Genomic DNA, 24070 nt, shown 5'->3' on the forward strand with positions numbered 1-24070 from the left:
ACCATAGTTCAGCTCAAACGGACTGAACCCAGTAGATGAATGTTTCCTATCATTGTAGGCAAACTCCAACAATGGCAACCACTTGTCCCATGTATGTTGCCTCAATGACACATATGCTCTCAGCATATCCTCTAAAGTCTGGTTGACTCTCTCCGTCTGACCATCCATCTCAGGATGATCCCCACTACTCATTCCCAACTCAGTCCTTAGTGTCTCAAATACCGCTGTCCAAAAATGACCGGTAAATCTAACATCTCTGTCTGACACTATGGATCTAGGCAATCCATGCAGACGAAATATATGTCTAATGAACAAATCCGCCACTTGCGGGGCACTAACAAACTCTCTAGTCGGAATGAAGTGAGCCATCTTGGTTAGACGATCAACCACCACAAGGATAGAATTATACCCTCTTTGTGTTGCAAGTAGCCCTACAATAAAATCCATGGAGATGCTCTCCCACTTACTTAGTGGTATTTCCAAGGGCTGTAAAAGTCCGGGTGGCTTCACCCGCTCGGCCTTACTTACCTGACACGAGAAACACCGTGTCACATATTCATGAATATGCTTTTTCATCTTTGGCCAAAAGAAATCTCGCTTCACGAGATCATATGTCTTCTCGACACCTGGATGTCCCGCACACGGGCTATCATGGCATTGTCGAATGACTCTCTGCCTGAGATCATTCTGACCAGGTACTACAACCTTGCCATTTCTAACTAGCATACCATCCCTTATGGTATATCTTGCATAAGTTTGGCCTTTTCTGGATGCCAGGTCATCCTTTTCATTTTCCCCGGGTTTTAACACATGAGCCTTAGGCCATAAGCTCTGGACAAACTCGTCCACCTTTTGAGTTTCTCTGATCTCGGTCATTAGAGCACTCTCTAATACCGTGAAACTCAGGTTGTGCATAATGCGAGACAACGCATCAGCTACCTTATTGTCTTTTCCTCTTCGGTACCGAATCGTTAGATTAAACTCCTGCATGAGCTCTGCCCACCTAGCTTGGCGGCCCCTCAAGTCAGGCTGTTTACAGAAATGTTTCAGAGTATCATGATCCACATCCACATAAAACTCTGAACCATACAGATAATGCCTCCATGTTTTCAAAGCATGGATAACAGCATACAACTCCAATTCATGAGTTGGCCAATTCCTTTGAGAGGGTGAAAGCTTCTTGCTTTCAAAGGCTACTGGCCTTCCCTCTTGAAGGAGGACTGCTCCTACCGCAATGCCACTTGCATCGGTTTCTAGGAACAACGGTTTCTGGGGATCAACTATTTTTAACACCGGTCCTGTGACCACAGCTTGTTTTATGGTGTTAAACTTTCCTGTTGATTCTGTCCCCAAATAAAAGGTACTTTATCTGAGGTCAGATCAGTCAATGGCGATACTATTTCGGAATATCCTTTGATATGCCTTCTATAAAACTGGACAAATCCCAAGAATGATCGCAAAACGCGGTCAGACTCTGAGGGATTGGCCAAGTTAGTATCGTAGCCACTTTCTTCGGATCCATTTCTACCCCTTGTGGAGTAATTATGAACCCTAAGTACTCAAGCCTAACCATACACAGTATAGTTTTCTTTTTATTCACATAAAGACTGGCTTTCCTCAAAGTACTGAACACTATCCTTAAGTGTTCACAATGCTCAGTAACACTTTTATTGAATATCAAGATATCGTCAATGAAATGTACTACGAACTTTCCGATATACGGACGTAGTAAATCATTCATAAGCATGACGAAGGTCGCTGGAGCATTGGTAAGTCCGAAGGGCATTACCAAAAACTCATAATGACCAAACCTGCTTCTAAAAGCGGTTTTATGCACATCCTCGGCTCTAATCCGGATCTGATGATAGCCGCACTTAAGATCTATCTTGCTGAAAATCACGGCTCCATGTAATGCATCTAGCAAATCATCAATCCGAGCCATCGGATACCTGTGCTTCACAGTGATATTATTTAATGCTCTGTAATCTATACAGAGGCGAAACGTATCATCCTTTTTCCTCTTTAATATCACTGGTGAAGCAAAAGGTGAGAAACTTGGTTGAATCTGCCCCAACTTGAGGTATTCTTCCAGTTGCCTACGCACCTCCGCTTCTTCAGTAAAGCTCATTCTATAGGGAGGTCTCTATTTACAGGTTCTGCCCCCGGGATCAGTTCAATCTTATGCTGAACTTTCCGCTCTGGAGGTAACCCATAAGGTAGTTCATCCCTAAAACATTTAGAGAACTCCTCTGTTATAAGGTTAGCCAGCTTGGCCATCTCACCACTTTGCGTAACATCAGTGCTAGCCGAAGACTCATCTACCGACTCTACCGATGCTGTGCAAAGGTATAAAAACTCTACTTGAGCCTTTCTGATTTCCATCACGGAAACCAACGGTCCCTGAGGCATATCTCTTTCACCTCGCAAGACATAAAGCACATCATTCATCTTGAATTGATATACGTGCTTTTTCCAATCAATGGCTGGATTCTTCCTAGAATGCCACGCCATTCCCAGGGCTATATCCGCATGAGCAAGCTTGGTTATTTCAAAATCAAGCTTCTCAGCATAGTCCTGAATCCGAAGCTCCAACTAGGTAACCCTTTGGTCCCATACTTCAGTTGAACTTCCATCGGCCATCCTGACTGTATACGCATAGTCAGATGGACTTGTCTTTAATTTCAGCCTCTTCACGAGCTTGGAGTTAATCACATTGTGAGTTGACGCTGAGTCAAACAACACAATGACATCATGACTGGCCACTTGCCCTTTCATTTTGATTAACTCCGTATCATTGAAGGCTGTATACCCCGTTGATGCGGGCTTAGATAGGATGTTATCGGGTGCACTCGTCACTAACTTAGTAACAGACACACAGAACAAACAAGGTACTAACCTCTGAGAAGATCCCGCTAGCTGAATCTGCATCTCTTCCGCTCTGGGACTTCCCTGCATCTCCACATCGCACTCTGAGATCACCATCTCAGCCATCCGACGATCTTTATTACGTGGACAATCTCTCCACTGATGAGGTTGAAGGCAACCAAAGCATAAGCCTTCTCTCCTCGCTTTTTCCCACTGTTCTAGGTTCAAGGGAGATTTAGACCAAGCCCGGGCTGCCATTGGAGTTACTTTCCTCTTCACTCCAATGGTGGTACTTGGTTTAGGAGTTTCAGGCGGTCTCGCCTGCTTGGCTTGACCACTCGGCTGCGAACCACTCCCTCTACTAGCCCACTTCTTCTTAAACCCAGATTTCTTCGGATACCCATACTGGGTTCCGACCTGTGCAAACCCACTTGGCTTGCTGCCCTTGGCATCCTCGTAGTTCAGGGCTATAGCTATTGCATCATCTAGCGTGTTCGCGTACTTAGCCCGAACTTCCATTTTTATTCGATCATTCAATCCAAATATGAAATCTTTCACTTGGATTGATTGAGGCAGGGGTTCGTCAACCTTCATTACACTCTCTCGAAACTTATCAGTGTATTCTGCCACTGATAAATTTCTCTGACGCAGGTTCCTATATTGATCCCAAGCTCGGGATGCCTCGTCAGGAGGTAAGAAGTGTTTCCTGAACTCTCTTTTAAACCCCTCCCAGGTAGTGGATGCTATGCCATCTTTTTGTTGTTTAATCCACCACCGATCCGCAGCCTCACTAAACATATGGGTGGCCTCGCGGATGTTTTTGATGTCATTTCTGATCTCACAAATGGCGAACGCCTCGTCCCATTTGTGTAACCAGGTCTCAATGACATCGGAGCTACGGTCGTTCATCCGACCAGAATACTTTTCCGGTCTGTAATTAGCAATATTTGGCACTTTAGCCTTCCTAGGCTCGACCGTATGGACACTAGACTCCAGTTCCATTGGAGCCTTTCCCTTCTCTTCTCGAGAAGGTCTGGCAGACATACTCTGTAGCACTCTCCTAAGTTCAGATTGCCCTGCGTTGGCTTGTAATTGCTGCGCTAACAACTGTTGCAAGGCATCTTCCAGCAATGCAATCCTGCCAGATAAAGTGTGAGCTACTGGGCGCGATCCCTGCTGGGTCGGCCGGACTCCTGATTCACCAGGGTCCCTCCTGGAAGCTCCTTCTTCTGCTTCCATTTAGTTCAGTAGGTGTTTTGTTTTGGGGCTTTTTTTTTTTTTTTAAATAAATTTTTAAAACACCCCTAGAACACTGTAATCACAAGCTGACACAATTCAGGGTACTGACACTCTGAACACAGTTCCCTATACTAGGGAATTCCTGCAATCCCACATTCACACTGATCAAGCATTTAATACAGGCATATCTCACAGATGGCGCTTTTCCCTATACTAGGGAAATTCCTGCAATCTGACTCCGACTGAAGCACACAGGCATAATCTGTCCCTGCTACAACATTAAAGCCTCATGCAAGCTGATTACTCTCAAGATCCGTCTATGAAAGCAAAGCATCGCCCGACTAATTGAAGAGAAAAAAAAAACAAAACAAAAGTATTGGAGTTCGAAGAGAGCTCCCTGGTCGTTAACGAACAGCCACGCTCCCTTTTACGACCAGTCTGGAATCACAGCGGAGGTACAAGCTTTGGTCGTTGGGCTAGCGTTTTATGTTGATCAGGCGCCTTCATAAACTAACCAACGTTAGACCCCCTGCTTTCGATCTGTCGAGCTATTCGGGCCACCTGGTTTCCCTGCTCACGGAATCCTCAGACGGATCCCTGCCCACGCGACGGGCTACCAACTGTCAGCTAATTTCTTCGTTAGACTCCCAGGTGTCCGTCATGGTTCCGCTGCAGTCTGCCCGTCGACTTGCGCTCCACCAAGTTTCGTCAACTATTTTTACACCTGCGCTTCACGTCTCCTGTGCCTGCCTGGACTCTCCGTTGATCAGCGATCGATCACGGACCGTCAACGTCAAAGGCCTTACAAGAACCCTCCGTTCCAACGTTCTGCATAGCCCAATCGTGGGTCCACGTGAGCGCCGCGATTGATCCGTCACCAGCTACCGTCCGTCGACGTAGCACTTTCACGCACCACGTATGATCGACGACTCTCTCCCGCCGTTAGCCCGTTACTGTTCGTCGACCAGCCAGCCTTCTGATTCGTTTCTTTCTTCCGCTGACTAGTGTCGATTCGTCTCTCTCCAACCTTCTGCTCTGATACCAATTGTCACCTACCTCTTGATTTTTCTCTGATCAAAGATCACGGGAGTAGCACCTTTCTTTTCCTCCCAGCCAATTCTGCCAAGACTTCCAAGCAAGAGAGAGAGAGCTGTCATCGAAATCACGTCAAAAAACCAATTCTTTTTCTTCTCTCACTAGCCTTGACAGACCCCAAATCCCTAGATAGATCTAGATGCCACATGTCATCCATATAGGGCCTTCCTAATGCAACATTTCACCCCTCTCTTGGGATGCATTTAATTCCTTGCCCCTAGGCACAATCTTTGCACTAGGCCCTTGGTCTCAGATCTATCTAGTCTGGTGCTATCAGCCCTCACCTAGGACCTTGACATTAATCCCTCCCGATCATTTACATAAAGCGCAAACACATATATTACAAAGATAGATCCTATAAGGGAAATGTCGACTGATTCTTCCGAGGTCATGCTACCTCGGCTAGAGCGTAACAGCCAAAGTGTGCAACAGGGAACCCAAAAGTGTGGTAAAATTTTAAAAACACTGCTTTTTGGAGCCTATGGCTTTAAAAGGGGGGGGAAGCCCTTCCTTTAGATGAAGTGGGCCAAATCAGTTCCAGAGGAGCCAGATCATCAGTTTGGAGCTCCCAAAGCCTGCCAGATGTTGCTAGAGTCAAATCACTTTTTACCAGGAGGTTCCAGAGCCTGCCAAGGAAATTCGTTTTTACCCAAGGGCCAGTTTCAAGTGATCCAGGGCCTGCCAGGGAGATTCGTTTTTACCCAAGGGCCAATTTCAGGTGTTCCAGAGCCTGCCAGGGTCATTCGTTTTTACCCAGGGGCCAATTCCAGGTGATCCAGGCCTGCCAGAGCAAATCGCAATTGATCCAGGAGTCTGTTGCAGGTGGCGATTTCTGCCAAGGTATCTGTTCCAGTTTGAGATTTGCTTTTGGGCTCTTCCAGGCTGTTCCAGGTGCCTACAATTGGTTCTAGGGCTGTTCTAGGAGTTTTGGACTTGACCAGGCTGCTCCGGGTGAACTACGACTTGCTTTTTCAAGCTTTTAGGCTTTGCAGGAGAGTTCGACCTAATATCTGGAGCTTTTTGGGTGTTGTGGCTGGTTTTGGTATCTTTCCAGGCGTGGATCTTCTATTCTAGGCTGCTTCTGGGCTGTGCCAGGGCAGCCTTGTCTTTGCCTGTTTTTGCCGTTTCCTGATTGGTTGCTGGCTAGTTATTGCATTTGGGTTTCTTTCCTCACGAAGAAGGGTTAATTTATGCTGTTGGGCAGTGGCCAGGGAGGCTATAGATTGAAGAAACTCGCTGGGAAGTGTTTGGTTGTTTGATTGCACCAGAGTTCAGCTGTTGAGGGCTTTGTCTTGCAGTTGTTCAGCCGTGTTTGGCTGGTTGGGCACTTGGATGTGTGATTGCAGGAGTGGTTCAGACAAAGGATGTTATTGGGGTCTCTGTTGCATACTTTGGTTGGCTGAGGATTGTCTAGTGATTGGATGATGTTCACCGTTTGAAGTTGAGCAGGGAATTACACGGTGGGCTGGACGGGGAGTCTACGGGCGTTGGTTTGCGTGTGGTGCAGCTTCCCAGAGACCTTTGTAATCAGCCGCTTGGCTTCAAATGAATGTTAAATAAATACCGCAAGGGGCGCCAACGTTTGGGGCAAATCGGTGTCTTGTTTCTAAGTAGGAGCGCTCTAGCTCCCTTGTGATTTGTTCTATGGTGCATATTTACTTGTCTATTTACTGTGTATGTTGTATTTAAGTGGATCCTACCACCCTTTACGTTGTTGAGGCTGGTTTCATCAAGAGCTCAAACAAAAACAAATACAACTAAAGCAAATAAAGAGCTAGGACTCAGAAGCCAAATCCCAGCATCGTGGTGGCTCTCAGGTGAGCTGTGAAAATATCTCGGATCTGCATCTATCGGGCTGTCTCACGTTGTAGTGGGAGGTATGGTCTCCTCAATCTTTGAACTTGTTGAGCTATGTCCAGAGTGACCCCTCCTCCCTAGCAGTGTCCTCTGAGGAAAGATGTGATAGGTCATACCTCAATAGAGTGTGCCCTAGTCGCTCTCCGAGTCGCGAGTAATCTCTGCATCCCTCTCTCGACGACACCATGTCAGTTCTCTTTGCTGATCCAAACTGCCCTCATATTAGCTAGCTCCTCCTCCTCCACTCCACTGTGCCATGGAGCTGACTCACATGCATAGAAGTGTGTGACACGTCTATGTGCTCCGTCAGCCTCTGTATCCTGTGATCCGGTCGCCTCCTGCTGCTCTCTAATCTGTCATAGTAGTGTCTCCTTGTGTCGGTGCATTTCAAATAGGTAGAGATCAATGGAGATTTGGTCATGGAAGAGAATCAGTCGTGAGAGTAGATCTCTCCTGGTAGAGACAGTGGTATCGTCCCCAGATCTCATAGTAGGTTGGGCAGGCACAAAGAAAATGTTCCTCTGTCTCAACCACCCCCAATGTGCATAGCATACAGATCCGCTGCCCTCTGGGTATACCTGCTGCTCTTCCTGTCTCGATCCTCAGCTGATGGGACGAAAGCTGCATCTGTCCAATGAAGATCCTCAAATGTGAGACTCCTCTGTCCTCAAGATACTAGGGTCTAATGATGAATCCCTCCTCCAATACTCTCAGAAAGTGGTCTCAGGAAGTGCACTAAAGCCGCTCCCCTCCTTGTAAAGACAATGGTATCATCCCCAGATCTCATAGTAGGTTGGGCAGACACAAAGAAAATGTTCCGTCTCAACCACCCCTAATGTGCATAGCATACAAATCCGCTGCTCTCTAAGTATACCTGCTGCTCTCTCCATCTCAATCCTCAGCGGATGGGGTGAAACCCGCAACTGTCCAATGGCGATCCTTAGTGCATGTGAGAGTCCTCTGTCCTCACGATACTAGGGTCTGATGATGAATCCCTCCTCCAATACTCTCAGGAAGTGGTCGCAATATAACTGGATCTTGGTGGGGAGCTCCTGGTCTCCCCCCCCTGAAGCTAGAGGAGATCTAGCCATATGATACAATTAATCTCCTCTCGTGGGATCGACTCAAGTGGTGCGTCCATGCTCTACTGAAAGGGTGGAAGCATGTCCATCTAAATACCGTGCCTGGCAAACCATGTGGATATATGTTCATACCATGTGTCTATCCCATTCTCTACTAGTCGCCTGGATGACTCTAAGGCCAGCCTCGGTAGTCTCCAGTAAGGCAAGTCCCAAACTCAGTGGATAAATGTCACTATCTGAAGGATGGCATCAACTTGGAGAGGTGTCATGGCTAACTCTGCTTGTATTATCTCATGTGGGAATGAGGGCTTACTCAAATCATCTTAGCTCAAATCTCCTCCACTCTGTGATCGGGAGATCTCTCCCCCAAAATGGTGCTGCATACATGGCAGTCAGCTGCACTAAAGTGTCGAAAAGCCAGCCCTTCGTCGATGGATCCTGAAAGTTTGACAGGAACCGTTGTCTCTTTAGTCAGGCTAAAGCACTCTGTCCCTATGTGAGTCGTGCCCTAGCTAAATGAGTCATCGTGAAGACAGGTTCTGTGACGACTGCTCCTAAGTATGTGTAGGACTGCACTATCTCCACTGGCTCACCTCAATAAGTGAAGCTACATCGGTGAAGCACTACGCGTGAGGTGTTGAAGATCATAACCTTGGTCTTCCCAAGGTTGACTATCAAGTCTCTCTCTTTGCAGAACACCTCTAGGGCATTCAAATGCCTCTACAACTCTTCCAATGAGGATGAATTGAGGACTTCATGAGGTCAGCCAGTAGTGATCCCTCACTCCCTAGGCAGTCTATGAAGGATGTGATCTCATCAAAGTCACATTCGAAAAGAGTCAGTGAGAGGAGACAACCCTGCTTCAATCCTATCGTGCTCTTGACCCAATCCGATAAATCACATGGGGCACAAACCCTACCTAATGAACTCATATAGACTCACCACACAGTCTTTGGAATATGTATTCCCTCTGAAAGAAAGAAAGATATGTTAACATCCTTGGGAGGCCTATGGGACAAAGTACAAAAAATGGAAAGAAACTCATACAAGCCACAGCAAAGGGCGCACTAAGGCCCTTGCTGAGTGATATGCTAAGCTAAGCTCATGCAGATCCGGTTCTCTCTAGGTATGCCTATTGCTCTCCCTACCTCGAACCCCAGCTGATGTAAAGAGACCCGCATCTGTCCAATGGAAATCCTCGGTACATGTGAGACTCCTCTATCCTCAAGTTACTAGATCTAATGATGAGTCCATCCTCTGACACTCTTAGGAAGTAATCATGATAGAATTGGATCTTGGTGGAGAACTCTCCGGTTCTCTCTAGGTATGCCTATTGCTCTCCCTACCTCAAACCCCACCTTATGTGAAGAGACCCGCATCTGTCCAATGGAAATCCTCGGTACACGTGAGACTCCTCTATCCTCAAGTTACTGGGATCTAATGATGAGTCCACCCTCCGACACTCTCAGGAAGTAATCATGATAGAATTGGATCTTGGTGGAGAACTCTTGGTCCCCTCCCCAAGTCCAAGATGTATAAGCTATAGGAGGTTTAACCGTATGATATGGTTAATCTCATCCCGAGGGATAGCCTCAGGTGATGCATCCACGCTGTATTGGAAGGGGGCAACTAATCCATCTGGATACTGTGACTGGCAAACCATGTGGAGACACGTGCATACCATGTATCAGCCCCGCTCTCTGCTAGTCGTATGGAGGACTCTAGTGGCAACCTTAGTAGTCTCCATTGAGGCAAGGCCCATACTCCGTAGAGGAAAGTCACTGTCTGGAAAAGGGCATTGACCTGGAGTGGTGTCATGGCAAACTCTACCTGTACTATCTGATGTGTGACTGAGGACTTGCTCCGACCCATCCGTAGCTGCTCAAACCTCTTCCACTCTGTCGCCGAGAGGTCGCTCCCTCGGAAAGGTGCTATGTACATGGCAGTCGGCCTCACTAGGGTGTCAAAAATCCAACCCTTCGTCGGCGAGTCCTAGAAGTAGGCCTGAAAGCATTGCCTCTCAAGTCGGGCTAAAACTCCATGTCCTCGCGTGAGTTGTGCTTTGGCCGCATGTACCATTCTTTAAAATGGTCCTGTGAAGACTCCCCCAAGTGTGTGTAGGGCTGCACTATCTCTACAAAATCACCCCGGTAAGTGAATCTATGTTGGTGTAGTACAGCACATGAGGTGTTGAAGATCATAACCTTGGTCTTCCCAAGGTTGACTGTCAAGTCCCTCTCCCTGCAAAATGTCTCTAGTGCCTCCAGATGTCTCTGCATCCCTTTTGTCGTAGATGATATAAGGACTATGTCGTCCACACATAGCATCAACTTGGTTAGTGATCCCTCACCTCCTAGGTGGTCAATACCACGTGTCATCCGATGTAGAGACCTTAGATAAACAAAAAAACATCCATGGAAATACGATAAGAACAGACGCTAATGAAAGATATGATTTCGTCAATGTAGAGCCCAAAGAGGATCCGTGAAAAAGAGCATCCATGCTTCAATCAGATGGTGCTCTCAACCCAATCTGATAGACCTCTCAGGCACCGAACTCTCCCTCTGACCGAATCGTATAGGCTCATCACTCCCCAAATCAGAACCTCTCAAATCTGCTCTCCTGAGCCGCCTAATCATGCGCGAGCGTGAGACTGTGTCGAAAACCTTCCATAAGTCTACAATGTACCCTCTTGAACAGGGTTATTTACAGCAGCCTGCTGCTGCATATTAATGGGCATTCTTTGCTGTCCGACATCATCATAAACAACCCTCCTGTATTCCACAGGTTGCATGGGTTCTTTGTGTACACTATCCTCTTTAAAGATGACGTCATTGCTGCGTATAATCTTCCGTTTGACAGGATCCCATAACCTGTACCCCATTTCACCTTCGTCACCGTAACCCATGAAGATGCATCTGAAAGACTTTGGCTCCAGTTTGGTGCGCAGTTCTTTGCGTACATGAGCAAAGCACTCGCAGCCAAACACACGTAAGTGCTTATATGAAGGTGGCTTGCCAGACCACACCTCCTCTGGCACTTTCAACTCCAAAGCCTTGTTCGGCGACCTGTTAATTAGGTGAACTGCTGTTTGCACGGCTTCTGCCCAAAAGCCATGGGGCAATGCAGCATAAGACAACATACATCGAACTTTCTCCTGAATAGTTCGATTCATCCGCTCACTCACACCATTTTGAGATGCATTATGAGGGGCTGTGAGTTCCTGTTTAATGCCCTTAGCTTCGCATAACTATACAAAAGCATGTGACACATACTCACCCCCATTATCGGATATGAGGCATTTCAGCCTGCGTCCTGTCCGATTCTCAACCTGAGCGACAAACTTCTTGAAAGCATCTAAGGCATCGCTCTTATGCTTCAAGAAATAGACCCACACTTTGCGTGTGGCATCATCAATAAAAGTAATGAAATACTTTGCACCCCCTAGTGATAGCTGTGGCATCTCACCCAAATCAGTGTGCACTAGATCAAGCGGTGCTCTATTCTGGGGAGTTCTCCTCTTATGAGGAGTCATAGAATGCTTTCCAAAAATGCAATGATCACAAGTAGGTAAATCTGAAAATGAAAGAGACGGCAGATAACCCAAACGTGACAGTTCTTGCATTCCTTTAACGGACATGTGTCCCAACCGGCTATGCCACAATGAAACCTTTGGCAGCTCGGTTATGGCAACAACATGATTACCTACACTGGAAACATAAAGAGGGTACAAGGTATCACTCTTATAACCCTCAGCCACTACAACCTGGCCATCAGTAATCACCCATTTGGAATCCCCAAATGTGGTGTGGTAACCACTGTCATCCAACAAGCCAGTGCTAATCAGATTTTTCTTGATTTGCGGCACATGGCGAACACCATCAAGCATAAATATGCGTCCATCACGGAATACTATCTGTATACTGCCAATCCCTGCAATCTGACATGCATAGTTGTTCCCAAGGTGAACAACTCCATGAGTACCTGTGTAGGAAGTAAACCACTCCCTATGAGGCGTAACATGAAAAGAAGCACCTGAATCCAAGAGCCAGGTGTGCATGTCATGGCCATCAATAACCAATGTATGTGCAATTACAGCAGAAGAACATAATACATCATGTCTGTCACTGTCATTGTCACTGTCCTCAACTGAAAGCACTTAGACTTCACGTGTCCCCTCTTGCCACAGTAAAAGCATTCAATATCCTTTTTGCCACGGGACTGACTGCGGGATTTGGACTTGCCAGCAGATCTCCTCTTCTGCTGAGTCCTACCTCTTTCCTGTACCTGCAAAGCATTGGAAGACTTGCTGCCCATATTATTCTTCCTGCTCATCTCCTCCATAAGGAGAGAGCTCTCCACATCAGCATACATAAGAGTGACATTTGAATTTGACAGAGTGGTCTTGAAAGTGTCCCAACTCTCAGGGAGGGTACACAACAAGAAAGTAGCCTTGAACTCCTCATCAAGGTTCAATCCCTGTGCGATAAGCTGTGTAAAGATGGCATTGAACTCACTCAAGTGTGAGGTCATAGCTGTACCTTCCTTCATGCGAAGGTCGACAAGCTTCTTCAACCAATAAACCTTACTGGCTGAACTCTTTTGGGCATACAACTCTTCTAGCCTCTGCCATAGGCCATAAGAGGTCTTTTCTGCCTGAACATTGAACACAAGAGAATCAGTGAGAGTAAGCATGATAGCTGCCCTTGCGGACAAATCAAGCTCCTCCCACTCATAATCTGCCATCCCAGATGGCTTGACACCTTTCACCCTTATGGGCTTAGAAATCTTCTTTAGCAGAAGTACATTCAAACACTGTTCTGCCCATAATGCATAATTGTGTACCCCTTCCAATTTCTTTATGTTCAGTATTGAGGATTCACTTCCCCCTGATGCCATATCAGACAAGGAAAGTGCCTGACTCCCTGTAAGTCAAAAAATGACTAAATAAAATTCTGATTTCTCAGAAAACCTGCTCTATCAAGAGCCAGGAGCACTCACAATAGTGCTGTTTTTCACTGTCAAAAAATCCTGCAGCAAAACAGAAAAATTTTCCCTCCAGTCACTGTACCTTCTGACACACTGTACCGTGCTCAAATAGGCATAAAACAGTAACTACAGAATGCTGCAGCTGTTCCACAAGTGCTTTACAAGTGCATCATCATCTGACGAAACACAAAACACTGATGTCCTGATCACTTCTCCCACCTCAGATGAGGTATTGCACTGATTTTATATGCATAAACCACTTGTCATACACTGTTTTGTCCACTGCAAAAAGGCTCCAAACACCTCAGCCTGTCACAAAACCTGCAACAAAGTATGGGACAAATCCCAAACAATCACCCTTCTGCCAAGGGGATAAAAGGCATTTGAAGTTCTCAAACAGTAACTCAAGTGCTCACAAGCAAAATCTGGGCAAAAGCCCCTTGATTTGACACCTGTACCAAGTGAAAAACACCTCAACACTGAGGTAGCATACAAAATTCAGCACTCTCCTGGCACTTTCACCTGACAATGTAATGCATAAACTGCCTGTGTGCACAGTAGCAACACAGATCCCAACGTACAAACACCGAAAAGAAAATCTTTTGAGCACTGTCAACGATGGACAGTTAGGGACCGAGTAAACTTGATGCGCCCTGGCCAAGCGTGGCTCAACTGAGATTTTCTAAGTGCTGTACACAAAATGTGACCTGCAAAGAAATGTCACTGATACACTGCGGAAAACAAGACCAATGTGGGCACCCTGGCTCCACACTGCCTCAAGGCATACACTGCATACACTTCCAGGCAAAAGCCCTTTGAAATTGTCACCCGAAAACTGAGATTTGCACTCAGCAAAAGCATAAAAGCCCTCTGCAAATTAAGGCATCTGACCTTCCCGAAAAAATAACTGTGCAACTACCACACACTGTGGCACTAGTCACCTCAAGCACGAGGGACACGAGTGTACTTGCTGTACCTCAAACACACAGTTTTAGAACTGAAAAATTTCCGGGAATGCATCCAAAAAAACAAAAAAACCTCGTTGTACATCTGTACCTGCATGTACTTGCAAGTACCACGCAAAAGAGCAGAGTGCTCTTCACTCTTTTCTTTCTTCCCCAAAAAAAAAATTCTGTGCCTGCTATACCTTGGCTGAGGGTACAGCCGGTACGGCTGTACCTGTACGTGCACGAGCCCGCTGATGGAGGTCGGCTGCCTGTGTGCAGCCGGCTGCTGCTGGTCACGCGACCCGGCAGCTAACAGCTGCACGGCCAGCTTGGTCGCTGCCTGTGCAGCCTGGCTGCGCCTGCCTTGGAGCTGCGGCCGCCAGTTGCTGGTAGCAGCTAGCAGCAGCTAGCTGCTGCTGCAGCTATGGCTGCTCGCGCGGCGGGTCGCGCACCTGCTGCGCGCGCGCTGCTGCCCTGCTGTGCGCTGCTCGCGCGCTACTGCCCTGCTAACAGAGGGCACGAGGCCCGAGGGGAGAGGGAGGGGTAGACCGGAGTGAGAGGGAGAGAGTGGCTCTGATACCACTTGTGAGAGAAAGAGGGGAGAGTGGAACGTTAGGAGAGAGAGACACCAAGAGTGTGGGGGTGTGAAAAATGTGTTGAGCCACACCACAAACTCGAAGGTTTTATTAGGATTAGGCATTCACCCTATGACAGTCTTAAGTCATAGGGGTCGTAACATTTTAAAGGGTGGCAATGTGCCTTTACCCCAACACATGGGCTAGCATATGTGCGCACTGCTGCTGCGTCGTTGACCTGCATGCAAGACTCAAGCTAGCTGCTGCTAGCCACCACCAATACAAGGCCTAGAAGGGAGACCTGCGCCTAGAACAGTGATGCCATCAACTTTCATCATCAGAGTTTACAGCTCTCTTTCTCCCTATGCCACTGGAGCCACTATCTATCCACTTCACGACCTGCCGCCTAGCATGGACGCCATCAACGACCTGCACAAACAGGCTACAATCGACGCCCACACCTAGGGCCTACTGCCACCGACAATCCTCCCACCGTCCCCTTTGCTGCTGTTTTTTGTTCTGCTCAAGGAGCAACAGCCCAATTTGCCCCAATTCTCTGTTTCTTTCAAAATTTCAGGGCCTTCTCCATCACTCTAAACTTGAATATAACGTGTCTTATTTGCCCCTATCCTTGTATATATCAAGTATCATTTCGAAACCTATCCGTTTCGTCTGAAGATTCGAAACGAAACAACACGTGTCGAAACCTCAAAACAACGAAACAGACGAAATGTTTCTGATGACTATGGATACGAGTTGCTCTGGGCTCATCGTCATCGTCAAGAGCATCATCCTTATCGACTGTCCAATCTATATTAGGCATGGCTGCTTTGACGTGTGCTAAGGTGTTGCTGAAAGAGTCCTCTTATCAAATGCCTTACGAAAGTCTACGAAGCAAGTGTAGACTTTTTGATGTCTCAACTTCGCCTCCTCAATGATAGCCCTCAAGGTGAAAATGTGGTCCAGGGTAGAGTGTTGTCTCCGAAAACCTGCCTGCCCAAGAACCCGCTGTCCGTGACCCTCTGTGTGGCTGTTGATCTCCCTCTCTAGTACCGACCCATATATCTTAGCCAGAGTGTGGCCAATCATAAGAGTACAGTAGTTCCTAGTGTCCATGGGATCACTTGCCTTGTGTATCGGTACTATGGTGGTGGTGATCCAGTAGGCGGGACGCCATGGCATACGGCATGGTTGAACGGTTGTGCAAGGACCGGGGTCAAGACCTCTTGTCCATGTGCAAAGTGCTCGGTGCGTATTCCCTCATGATCTAGTGATCTCCGGTTATGAATCCGAAGAAGGGCAGCCCGTACATTCTGTGCTGTAAACAAGTGACACCTATTGGGTCTAGGCATAGAGGACATATCAGGTGGTGTCTGACCCGAGACATCATAGAGAGAGCATGCATATGTATGCCAGAGTACTGGGTCGGTGATGGGGATGGGTGACTTCCCCTTAGACAAGAGCCCCCATCCCATAGTAGGGTCTCCTCCACGAAAGGATCCGATCATCTCATCCACCATGTGTATGAGAAAAGCCCGCTTCTTATGCCGTGTCACTCGGCGTGAAATCTGATGTGCCTTTGGTGAAGTCAAATGTCCCAGCACTCACTCGTGTGAGGTCGGGATCTCTCTGCAATCATCATCAAACCAAGGGTTTTGGGACATCTTCCCATCTAGAATACGTGCAGATCGAGTCGTGGGAAAGGATCTAGTGGCAACATCCTATATCACTGAGACAAGAGTATCTGATGCATGTGCAAGGTCCATACCCTCTTCAAGTAGGACTAGGAGCTCAGAGGCCAAGTGGTTCATGTATACCGGGTCAAGAGCACGATCAAAATGGATTTGAACGCGAGTGAATGGCGGCAAGGCCCTTCTCATGGCTGGCATGGCGGACGATATACAAAAAGCAAGGTATGAGTGGTCGGCCCTGAGTGGAGAAGGAGGCACAATAAAATCGCGTATCCGTGGGATAAAGACTAGTGGACCCAACTGTACTTTTTCCCCCGCCATGTGAGAAACAAGTGAGCCCACCAGATGATGGCCATCTTCGGAGGCCGCTATATATGATCAAGTCATGTATAGCCCCGAACTCGAGTAGGTGCCTCTCATATGCTGTCATTTGTGCATTTGCATCTACCGACTGTCTCACAATCCCCAGCTCTGTTGCATCCATCTCCCGTATTGTAAGGAAATCCTCATCGAAATCTAGCAGGACAACTTGTCTGTTACCAATGCGTGCATTGAAGTCACCAAGGAGGAGAGTGCCCCCTTGTCTAGAAAGCTATGTGATGTCATCCTGAATAGTCTCATAAGGATTGTGCTCGTCAATGGTGACTTCTCGTGCATACGATGTGCGTCTGGGGAAAAGTAACACAGCAATGAAAGTTGGACGTGTATCTGGTAGCAAAACTCGCACCCACATATATCATGCATGCTCTTCTCTCCGGATCACAGATATGATTGGTCTCAGATGTGCTCTGAAAAGGACAGCCACACCTCTTGACCCTCGTACCCCACTTCCTCTCATCTCCTTCTTGTGGGCCGATTCCCAGATATATCCCGTCACTGTCGGCAGCCCTCTCTCCAGACTCTCATGTGTCTCGGTGTAAAAGATCATGTCTCTGCTAGTGTATGTCTTCAAGAAACCACCTAGGTCGGACCACAGAGGGTGCCATTACAATTTCATACTGCCATTTTCAGTCCATTGTGTGCACTCGTCCCGTGGGTCTGATGCCATCATAACTCCCCATCTTCCTTCTCTTCTTTCTCCTCCCTGTCTCCTCTCTCTCAAATGACCACCCTACCATCCCTGTATGCAGCCCATTTCCATGCTTCTCTTGCTGCCATTACTCGTACCATACCCTCTCTCCGGTGCACTTGTTGCAAGAGAGTAAGAACATCATCCAAGTAGATCTTGGTTCCCTTCAAGGTTGCCCTCATGCTCATGGGTGACCACCCTACCATCCCTCTATGCAGCCTATTTCCCTACTTCTCTTGCTGCCATTACTCGTACCATACCCTCCCTCCAGTGCTCCTACTGCAAGAGAGTGAGATCATCATCCAAGTAGATCTTCATTCCCTTCCAAGGTTGTCCTCATGGTCATGAGGATGGACCACAAGTGAGATTGACTCCCATTTTAGTGAAAACAACCTTGGCATATTCCATTGGTCTGTCTCCCAGTGGTAGGCCCCTTACAAGGACATTTAGCACCTTGCTAGCTCTTCTCTTTTCCTCCTATAAAGCTTCAGAGATAAACTCTTTCTTTGGGGCTGTTGTGCCTTTTTTGACTACATCCTTCCATTCTAGCATCTTTGCCTTACCCTTGCTGATTTGTTGCTTGAGTCCGGCATGTGTGCCTTGCATTGTTGCTTGCATGGCTGCAATGTCCTTCCTGAGTATAGCATTTTCTGTTTTAAGTTCTTCCATAGCCTTGCAATTTCCCTCAGGAGCCACCTTCATGTCTTTCAACAGTTGCACTTCAATCCCTAAGGTATGTACCTTGTGTTGGAGCTTGGTCCTTTCAGATATCCATTTGGCCTTTTCCTTTTCCCATTCACCTTGCTTAGCCTTTTCCTTCCTCCATTCCTCTTGTATTTTCCCTCCTTGTTTCTTCACCTCAGCTAGTGTCTTATCCACATGCACCTTCTCTATTAAGAAAGCTACATTTGTAGCTTCTACATTGTCAATTTTCTCAATCAGTGCTAGGCATACTTTTGGAGGCTAGCAAGGACAGTACATGTAGCATTAGGAGTTGCTCCTGCTGTGTAAGCTGTCATAGCATTTTCAAGTGCTTGTTTCCCCCAAATATCCTCAAAACATCCACATGTCGGCATTGTGCTGGGCATTGTGCAGAATCTCTACTGTCCCTGCTTGTTTGTTTGCAGAAAAAAATACAGAAATGAAAAGATATCTCACATATCTACTGTCCAGAATGATTCTTCAAGCATGCTGGCATAGTTTTCCTGTCTCTTCTGTCTATTTTCAGTGCTGCATTGTATTAGGCCCTTTGTGGGAGCTGTTTGCTGCATTAAAGTTTGCTGGGAAGCTCATGTGTAAGTCTTCCTGACACCTTCTCGAGTTATTGGTCTTCTTGATGGTCTCTCCGTCATTCTTGATCTTCTTGATGGTCGTTCTTGCTGTTTTGTGGATGCAGGGCTAGCTGGAGCAGCTCACCTGGGCAATGCAGGCCCAATCGTTGGGCTGGTGAAGTCGGGAGACTGTGAACAGCCCCGTGGTGACCCTGCACAGTGCCGCGAAGTAGAGGAGGGACCTGCAGGTCCCGTGGAGCAGAGAGGGCCCCTTGCAAAGCAGGAGGGACCTGGGGTGAGGGCTAGGTGGTGGCGCGGGGGGCTGAGGGGTGGCGTGGGTGGGCTGAGGGGTGCCGGGGGGGCTGAGGGGTGGCATGGGGGGCTGAGGGGCGGCGTGGGTGGGCTGAGGTGGTGGCGCAGGGGGCTGAGAAAGAAAGAAAGAAAGTTTATTAAAGTCTTTGGAAGACCGATGGGCTATGAAACTGAAAAACCTGATACAATGAGCTGTGGTAGTGGAGCTACTAAACGAGCATCCATACCAATGCAGAATGCAAAAAAATGCAAAATGGCAGTACTAAGTCCTAAGTACAACATAGTCATATCCCGACTATATATATATATCCATCTCAGCATCATCGTCGGCATCACCATAACCATCATCATCATCATCATCATCATCATCATCGTCAGCAACAGGACATGACATGACATGACAAGACATCAGGATGTATGAGGTTGTGGAAGTGGAGGCATGAGGTCAACAATAGAACAATGTCGCCCCCTCAAGGGTGCAGTCACCCCCTCAAGGGTACGTCTCCTGGTCGTAGCTCTGCGTCTAACCAAGGCCACTGTGACCCCCATCGGTTGGGCTCCAACTCTAAACAAGGACGGGATGTCCCCAAGTGTGATCTGTGAGTCAACCCTCTGTCTGAGCTGTCAGGTCACAAGCTACGGGACACGGTTGTGTCGGGGTCTCGCCTCGAGGGAGTCTATGTGATCTGTCTGAAAGAACTCTATGGTAGAGCTCTGAGAGGTATCAGGGAGAAGGCTGCTCCTGTCTCCGTGCTCGGAGTATCCTATCGCGCTGTCTGAGCATCTCATGAATGAAACCAGCCAAGCATCGCTGGTCTAGGTAGGAGAGGACATGGGCCAACATCCCATAACTATCTCTGAAGAGGTAGTAGAAACACCCTCGGATCTCATAGTAAACAGGACACCTGAAGATAAAGTGCTCCTCTGTCTCAACCTCCTACATGTCACACAGTGTGCATATGCGCCTCTCCCTAGGTAACCACTCTGCTCGGTCGCTCTCAATACGAAGTCTGTGTGAAGAGACCCAGAACTGCCCAAGGGAGATCCTAGCAAGTGGGGTAGGTGAATTTGCATGTATCCTGGTGGATCAATGAAACCCTCCACTGAGAGAGAGAGAGAGAGAGAGAGAGAGAGAGAAAAAAGCATGTTGGGGGGGAGAGGTGAGGGGAAGGTGAGAACATACATAGCATCATCGTATGAAGGCTTTCCTTGTTCAGAACGTGCCTTATTCCATATTCGGCAAGTGCTTTCTCCTACATCACAATACAACTGCCAAACCTCATGTTGCTGCAGTTAATAAAAAAGATGCCTCTGCAATTAGCCAAAAAAGCTAAAAAACATGTTAGAATTGCTTACTAGACAATAGCGGATTGCCGCAGCTCGTGCAATACACCAAAGCTCATACCTGTAACCCTGAGAAAGTCAAGTAAGATTTTAAAAATGCATGTGTTACTCCAAGCAATAAAACTTCACTGACATTTTAGTTTCTAAAAAGAGCAACTCGCAAAACATATATTAAAAGAAGGTGCTTTCCCATATACAACGATGCACAAATACCACCACCAAGTTAGCCTATGAACTCCACGAGATACATGAAACCAAGTAGTAGCAACAATCCAATTTTTTCCAACAAATCTCTCCCTCTACTAGGACTAGCATTCTCTATTGATGTTACTATCTCATTTGCCAACAGTCCGATACAAAATATGAAACATAGATTTCACATACTCACATAGCTAAGCATAGCATATTTTTCAGCATGTTCTTGGCCATCCCCTTTAGTATAAGTTAAATAAACTGAAACGGGCCTTCAATAAATTTAAAGGGCAGTAAAACTAACAAGGTTACATTAACAATTCAGCAAGTATACAACTAGCAGACTCCAAGCTAGAGTGTCCTTGCTCAAAAACAAAGACACAGAATGGCCCCAAACCTTGGCGCCCCTTTCAGTATTTCTTTAATTAAGTGAGAGGCCTTGAAATCCAGGCTACATAAAGGATACATTCTTTTTTACATCTGGGGCATTTCACATCCCATTAGGCATTCACATACCTTGCATAGCCTTTTCTGTTCACCGCTCTCACTACTCCTGGCAGTAAGTGTCCATCCCTAATCCAAGACGCTTGCACAGAGCCCGAAACTGTCACTAGTAACCACACTTGGCCACACAGTTCCCCATAGCTGTGACTAGTGCCCAATTAGCCCATCCATCTGCACATTGCAAAGAAAGAAAGCATAAAAGAGCTTTCTCCACTGTTTAGGACCGCCTCTACCTATAGTCTCTCACCCTATGGGTCGCACATATCCTGATGCATCAACTTGTTTCCCATAAGAGAACTGCATCTCTACACAACAAACAATATGGCAGTCACACTTGTACGACTCTTTCTCCGGGGTCCAAGGATACCTTCCATTCTCAAGCATGGATACTCGACCCCTATCTATTTGACCCACAAGGCTGTACCAATCATGTGCCCTCTGCCTAGCAACCATTGCATGTATATACACTATCTCTTGGGGAAACCATAATCACTACTGGAATTGTCCTCCTTCAAGCATCTTTAAAAAAATCCATTTCAGTTCCAAAAGGCTTACACTCAGCCTGAGATTGTTTTCTAGCAGCCAAGACTTGGTCACACAATCTCCTGCAAATGCCTCAAGTGCTCGCTTGTACACTCACCAGCTCACTGCCGTCAGAAAAGGCATAAACACCCCCAATCGGAAGAAGCAGCTGTCCAAGGACTTCTTGCTGCCCATCTCATTCACACAGAAGAACAAGGAATCAAGCCTGACTGGCCAAAACAGCTCGTGACCTTAGACCAGACCTACATGGCCAACCAGCTCCACCGGCAACAGCTCACAAAAGTAGAAGGGACCAATCGGGCAGCCCATGAGCTCCGTACGTGACTGACATACTTTCCCAAAGAAAAGAGATCGCAATATGAAGGCAAGGCCTTGAGACGAGCTAGCCTTTCTTAACCAAATTGCAACGACAGGCAAAAGCCTTATTACTAGCCTCCAAGCTGCACACGTGTGGGCAGGACAGGGTGCCAAAAAGGGCCGCAGCAGAGGCGGGTGTACCAGCAAGAGGGTCGGCCATCCTGGTTGAGATGGTTGGGCTGGTTGGAGCCAGCCAACCAAGCCTTATATAGGCAGACAGAAGGAGCTGGGACCCTACCTTGGAAGGAGGGCTAAAGCCCTTGGAGTGTGGGCCAAAGGCCTTGGAAAAGAGGGCCCTAAAAGGGGCTGCCTACAGCATATATTCCTACAGACCAGGGTCGGCCCAAACAGACCCTAAAAGTCAGCCAGACTGTTCGGTTTTTGCAGCAAGGCCTTGGGCCTATAAAAGGAGAGGCTTTGGGCCTTATTTCTCATCTTCTGGTGTAGCAAAAGCAGGATCAGTAGGAGCAGCAGACACCAGCACACTTGGAGCCTATCCTGGAGGACCAAGGGAGTTGGAAGGCTGCAGACCTAGCTCAGCAAGGTGTTGCACACCTAGGCTGATTCACAGGCAGTAAGGTGGAGAAGAACACTCTAGACAGAGAGTCTACATACACTCGAGGTGGAGAACGCGGGCTCAAAGATCTAGAAGTGCTTGACATCTAGTAGGAGAACCTTTTGGTATTGTATCCTGTCCTACTTTGTGGACGGACGGAAATATAAAGTGTTGCTTCTATATTTGTCTTCTCTAAGCACTGTCTATTTACTGGCTTGCACAATGCACATTAAGTTAAGAAGTTTGTGATTCCACACCCCACACCACACTGTGTGAGCTCTTGGGCAATTCTATCAGTCTTCCGCTATGCGTACCCTCTGTTGGGTCATTTCTAACAGGGCTGGCCACGTGGCAGCCCACGTTTCCATTTCCCCACCCCCAAGCCTTCTATGTGGTCACTCCAATGACCAACTTGAAATGCATTTGCCCCTTGCCCCCTCTATGGGGTCCATTCCAATGGCCCAACCTTGGATCTTAGGGCTTTTTGCCCCCTCTTGGATCCAACTACCATTTTGACCCCCAAGCATTAATTGCTAGAGGTTCTAGCACACCAAGCAACCTAGGACTTTGCTCCTTGCTTTCCCAAGGTCCTACCCACATGCAGGCCAACATGCATACGCCAAAAATCATGCCCTGGTGATACAAACATGTCCTCTCTCCCAAGAAATCTAGATAACAACAATTTCGGGACATGGAAGTTTAAGATGTGTTGGGAAGCAATGAGTAGGAGATCTCAGAGATACTTGGAATTTATGAGATGGTTACACATGTTCATCCAAAAGGATATTGCAATCTATGGAAGTCTAGGGATGATTATCATGTAACAAATGGAATCAAGTGTAAATCTACCCGACAAGCTTCAAACTTAGGTCATGGAAGCGCTTTGGTGATGATATCTGCCAAATTGTCTTGCCTTGGAACATAGGCCAATTGAATATCTCCTTTGAACACATTTTCCATGAACTTAGCAGTTACCATAGAGGCTGAATACTGTGTCTTGGTGGGAATGAAGTGTGATGCCTTTGTGAGCCTATCCACCAGAACAAAGATGCTATTCCAGCCCCTAGCTGTCACACGAAGGCTAGTTATGAAGTCCATTGAAATGTGGGTCCACTTACCCTTTGGAATGGGTAGAGGCTGAAGCAACCCTGCTGGCCTGAGGTTCAATTCTCTGTTTTGTTGGCAGAGCCTACAGCTTTGAGCATACTTACAAATACCCTTCCATAAACACTTCCATATAAAGCTCTGCTTTTCCCTTTCATAGGTCATGAACAGTCCAATATGGCCAGCCATGGGTGAGGAATGCATTTCTTGCAGGACCAACAGTTTAGGTAGAATTCTCCACCAAAAAAATACTCCCTTTGTACCACAATAGGCCATTGTACAGCTTGTAGTTGGGATGGTCCTCACAAGAGGGATTTTGCAGGTCTTGAAATATGACAGCAGCTGTTGGATCTGATAGGTATTCCTCTTGAATTCTGTGGATCCATTCCTTGTAGATTTTTGTAATAGAGGAATAAGTGCATGCCCACATCCTAGAGAGTGAATCAATCACTATGTTCTCCTTCCCCACCTTGTATAC

At 47.1% G+C, this 24070-nt stretch overlaps 1 protein-coding gene across 1 annotated transcript in view; it reads right to left on the bottom strand.

Moving 5' to 3' along the window:
* The window catches only part of DRL1 (KTI12-like, chromatin associated protein), a 62932-nt gene that overhangs the window by 12977 nt on the left and 25885 nt on the right, over positions 1-24070 (bottom strand). The window contains exons 3-4 of the mRNA XM_087397611.1: positions 20349-20405; positions 20176-20261 (exon numbers count right to left, since the gene is read on the bottom strand). Of these exons, the coding sequence (XP_087253737.1) occupies positions 20176-20261; positions 20349-20405 (143 nt within the window). The remainder of the gene's footprint in view (positions 1-20175; positions 20262-20348; positions 20406-24070) is intronic.

The sequence above is a fragment of the Dipteris shenzhenensis genome, chromosome 26 (genome assembly GCF_047967505.1).
Source record: "Dipteris shenzhenensis isolate YYH24624 ecotype China chromosome 26, Dip_SZ_1.0, whole genome shotgun sequence".
NCBI classification, from domain to species: Eukaryota; Viridiplantae; Streptophyta; class Polypodiopsida; order Gleicheniales; family Dipteridaceae; genus Dipteris; species Dipteris shenzhenensis.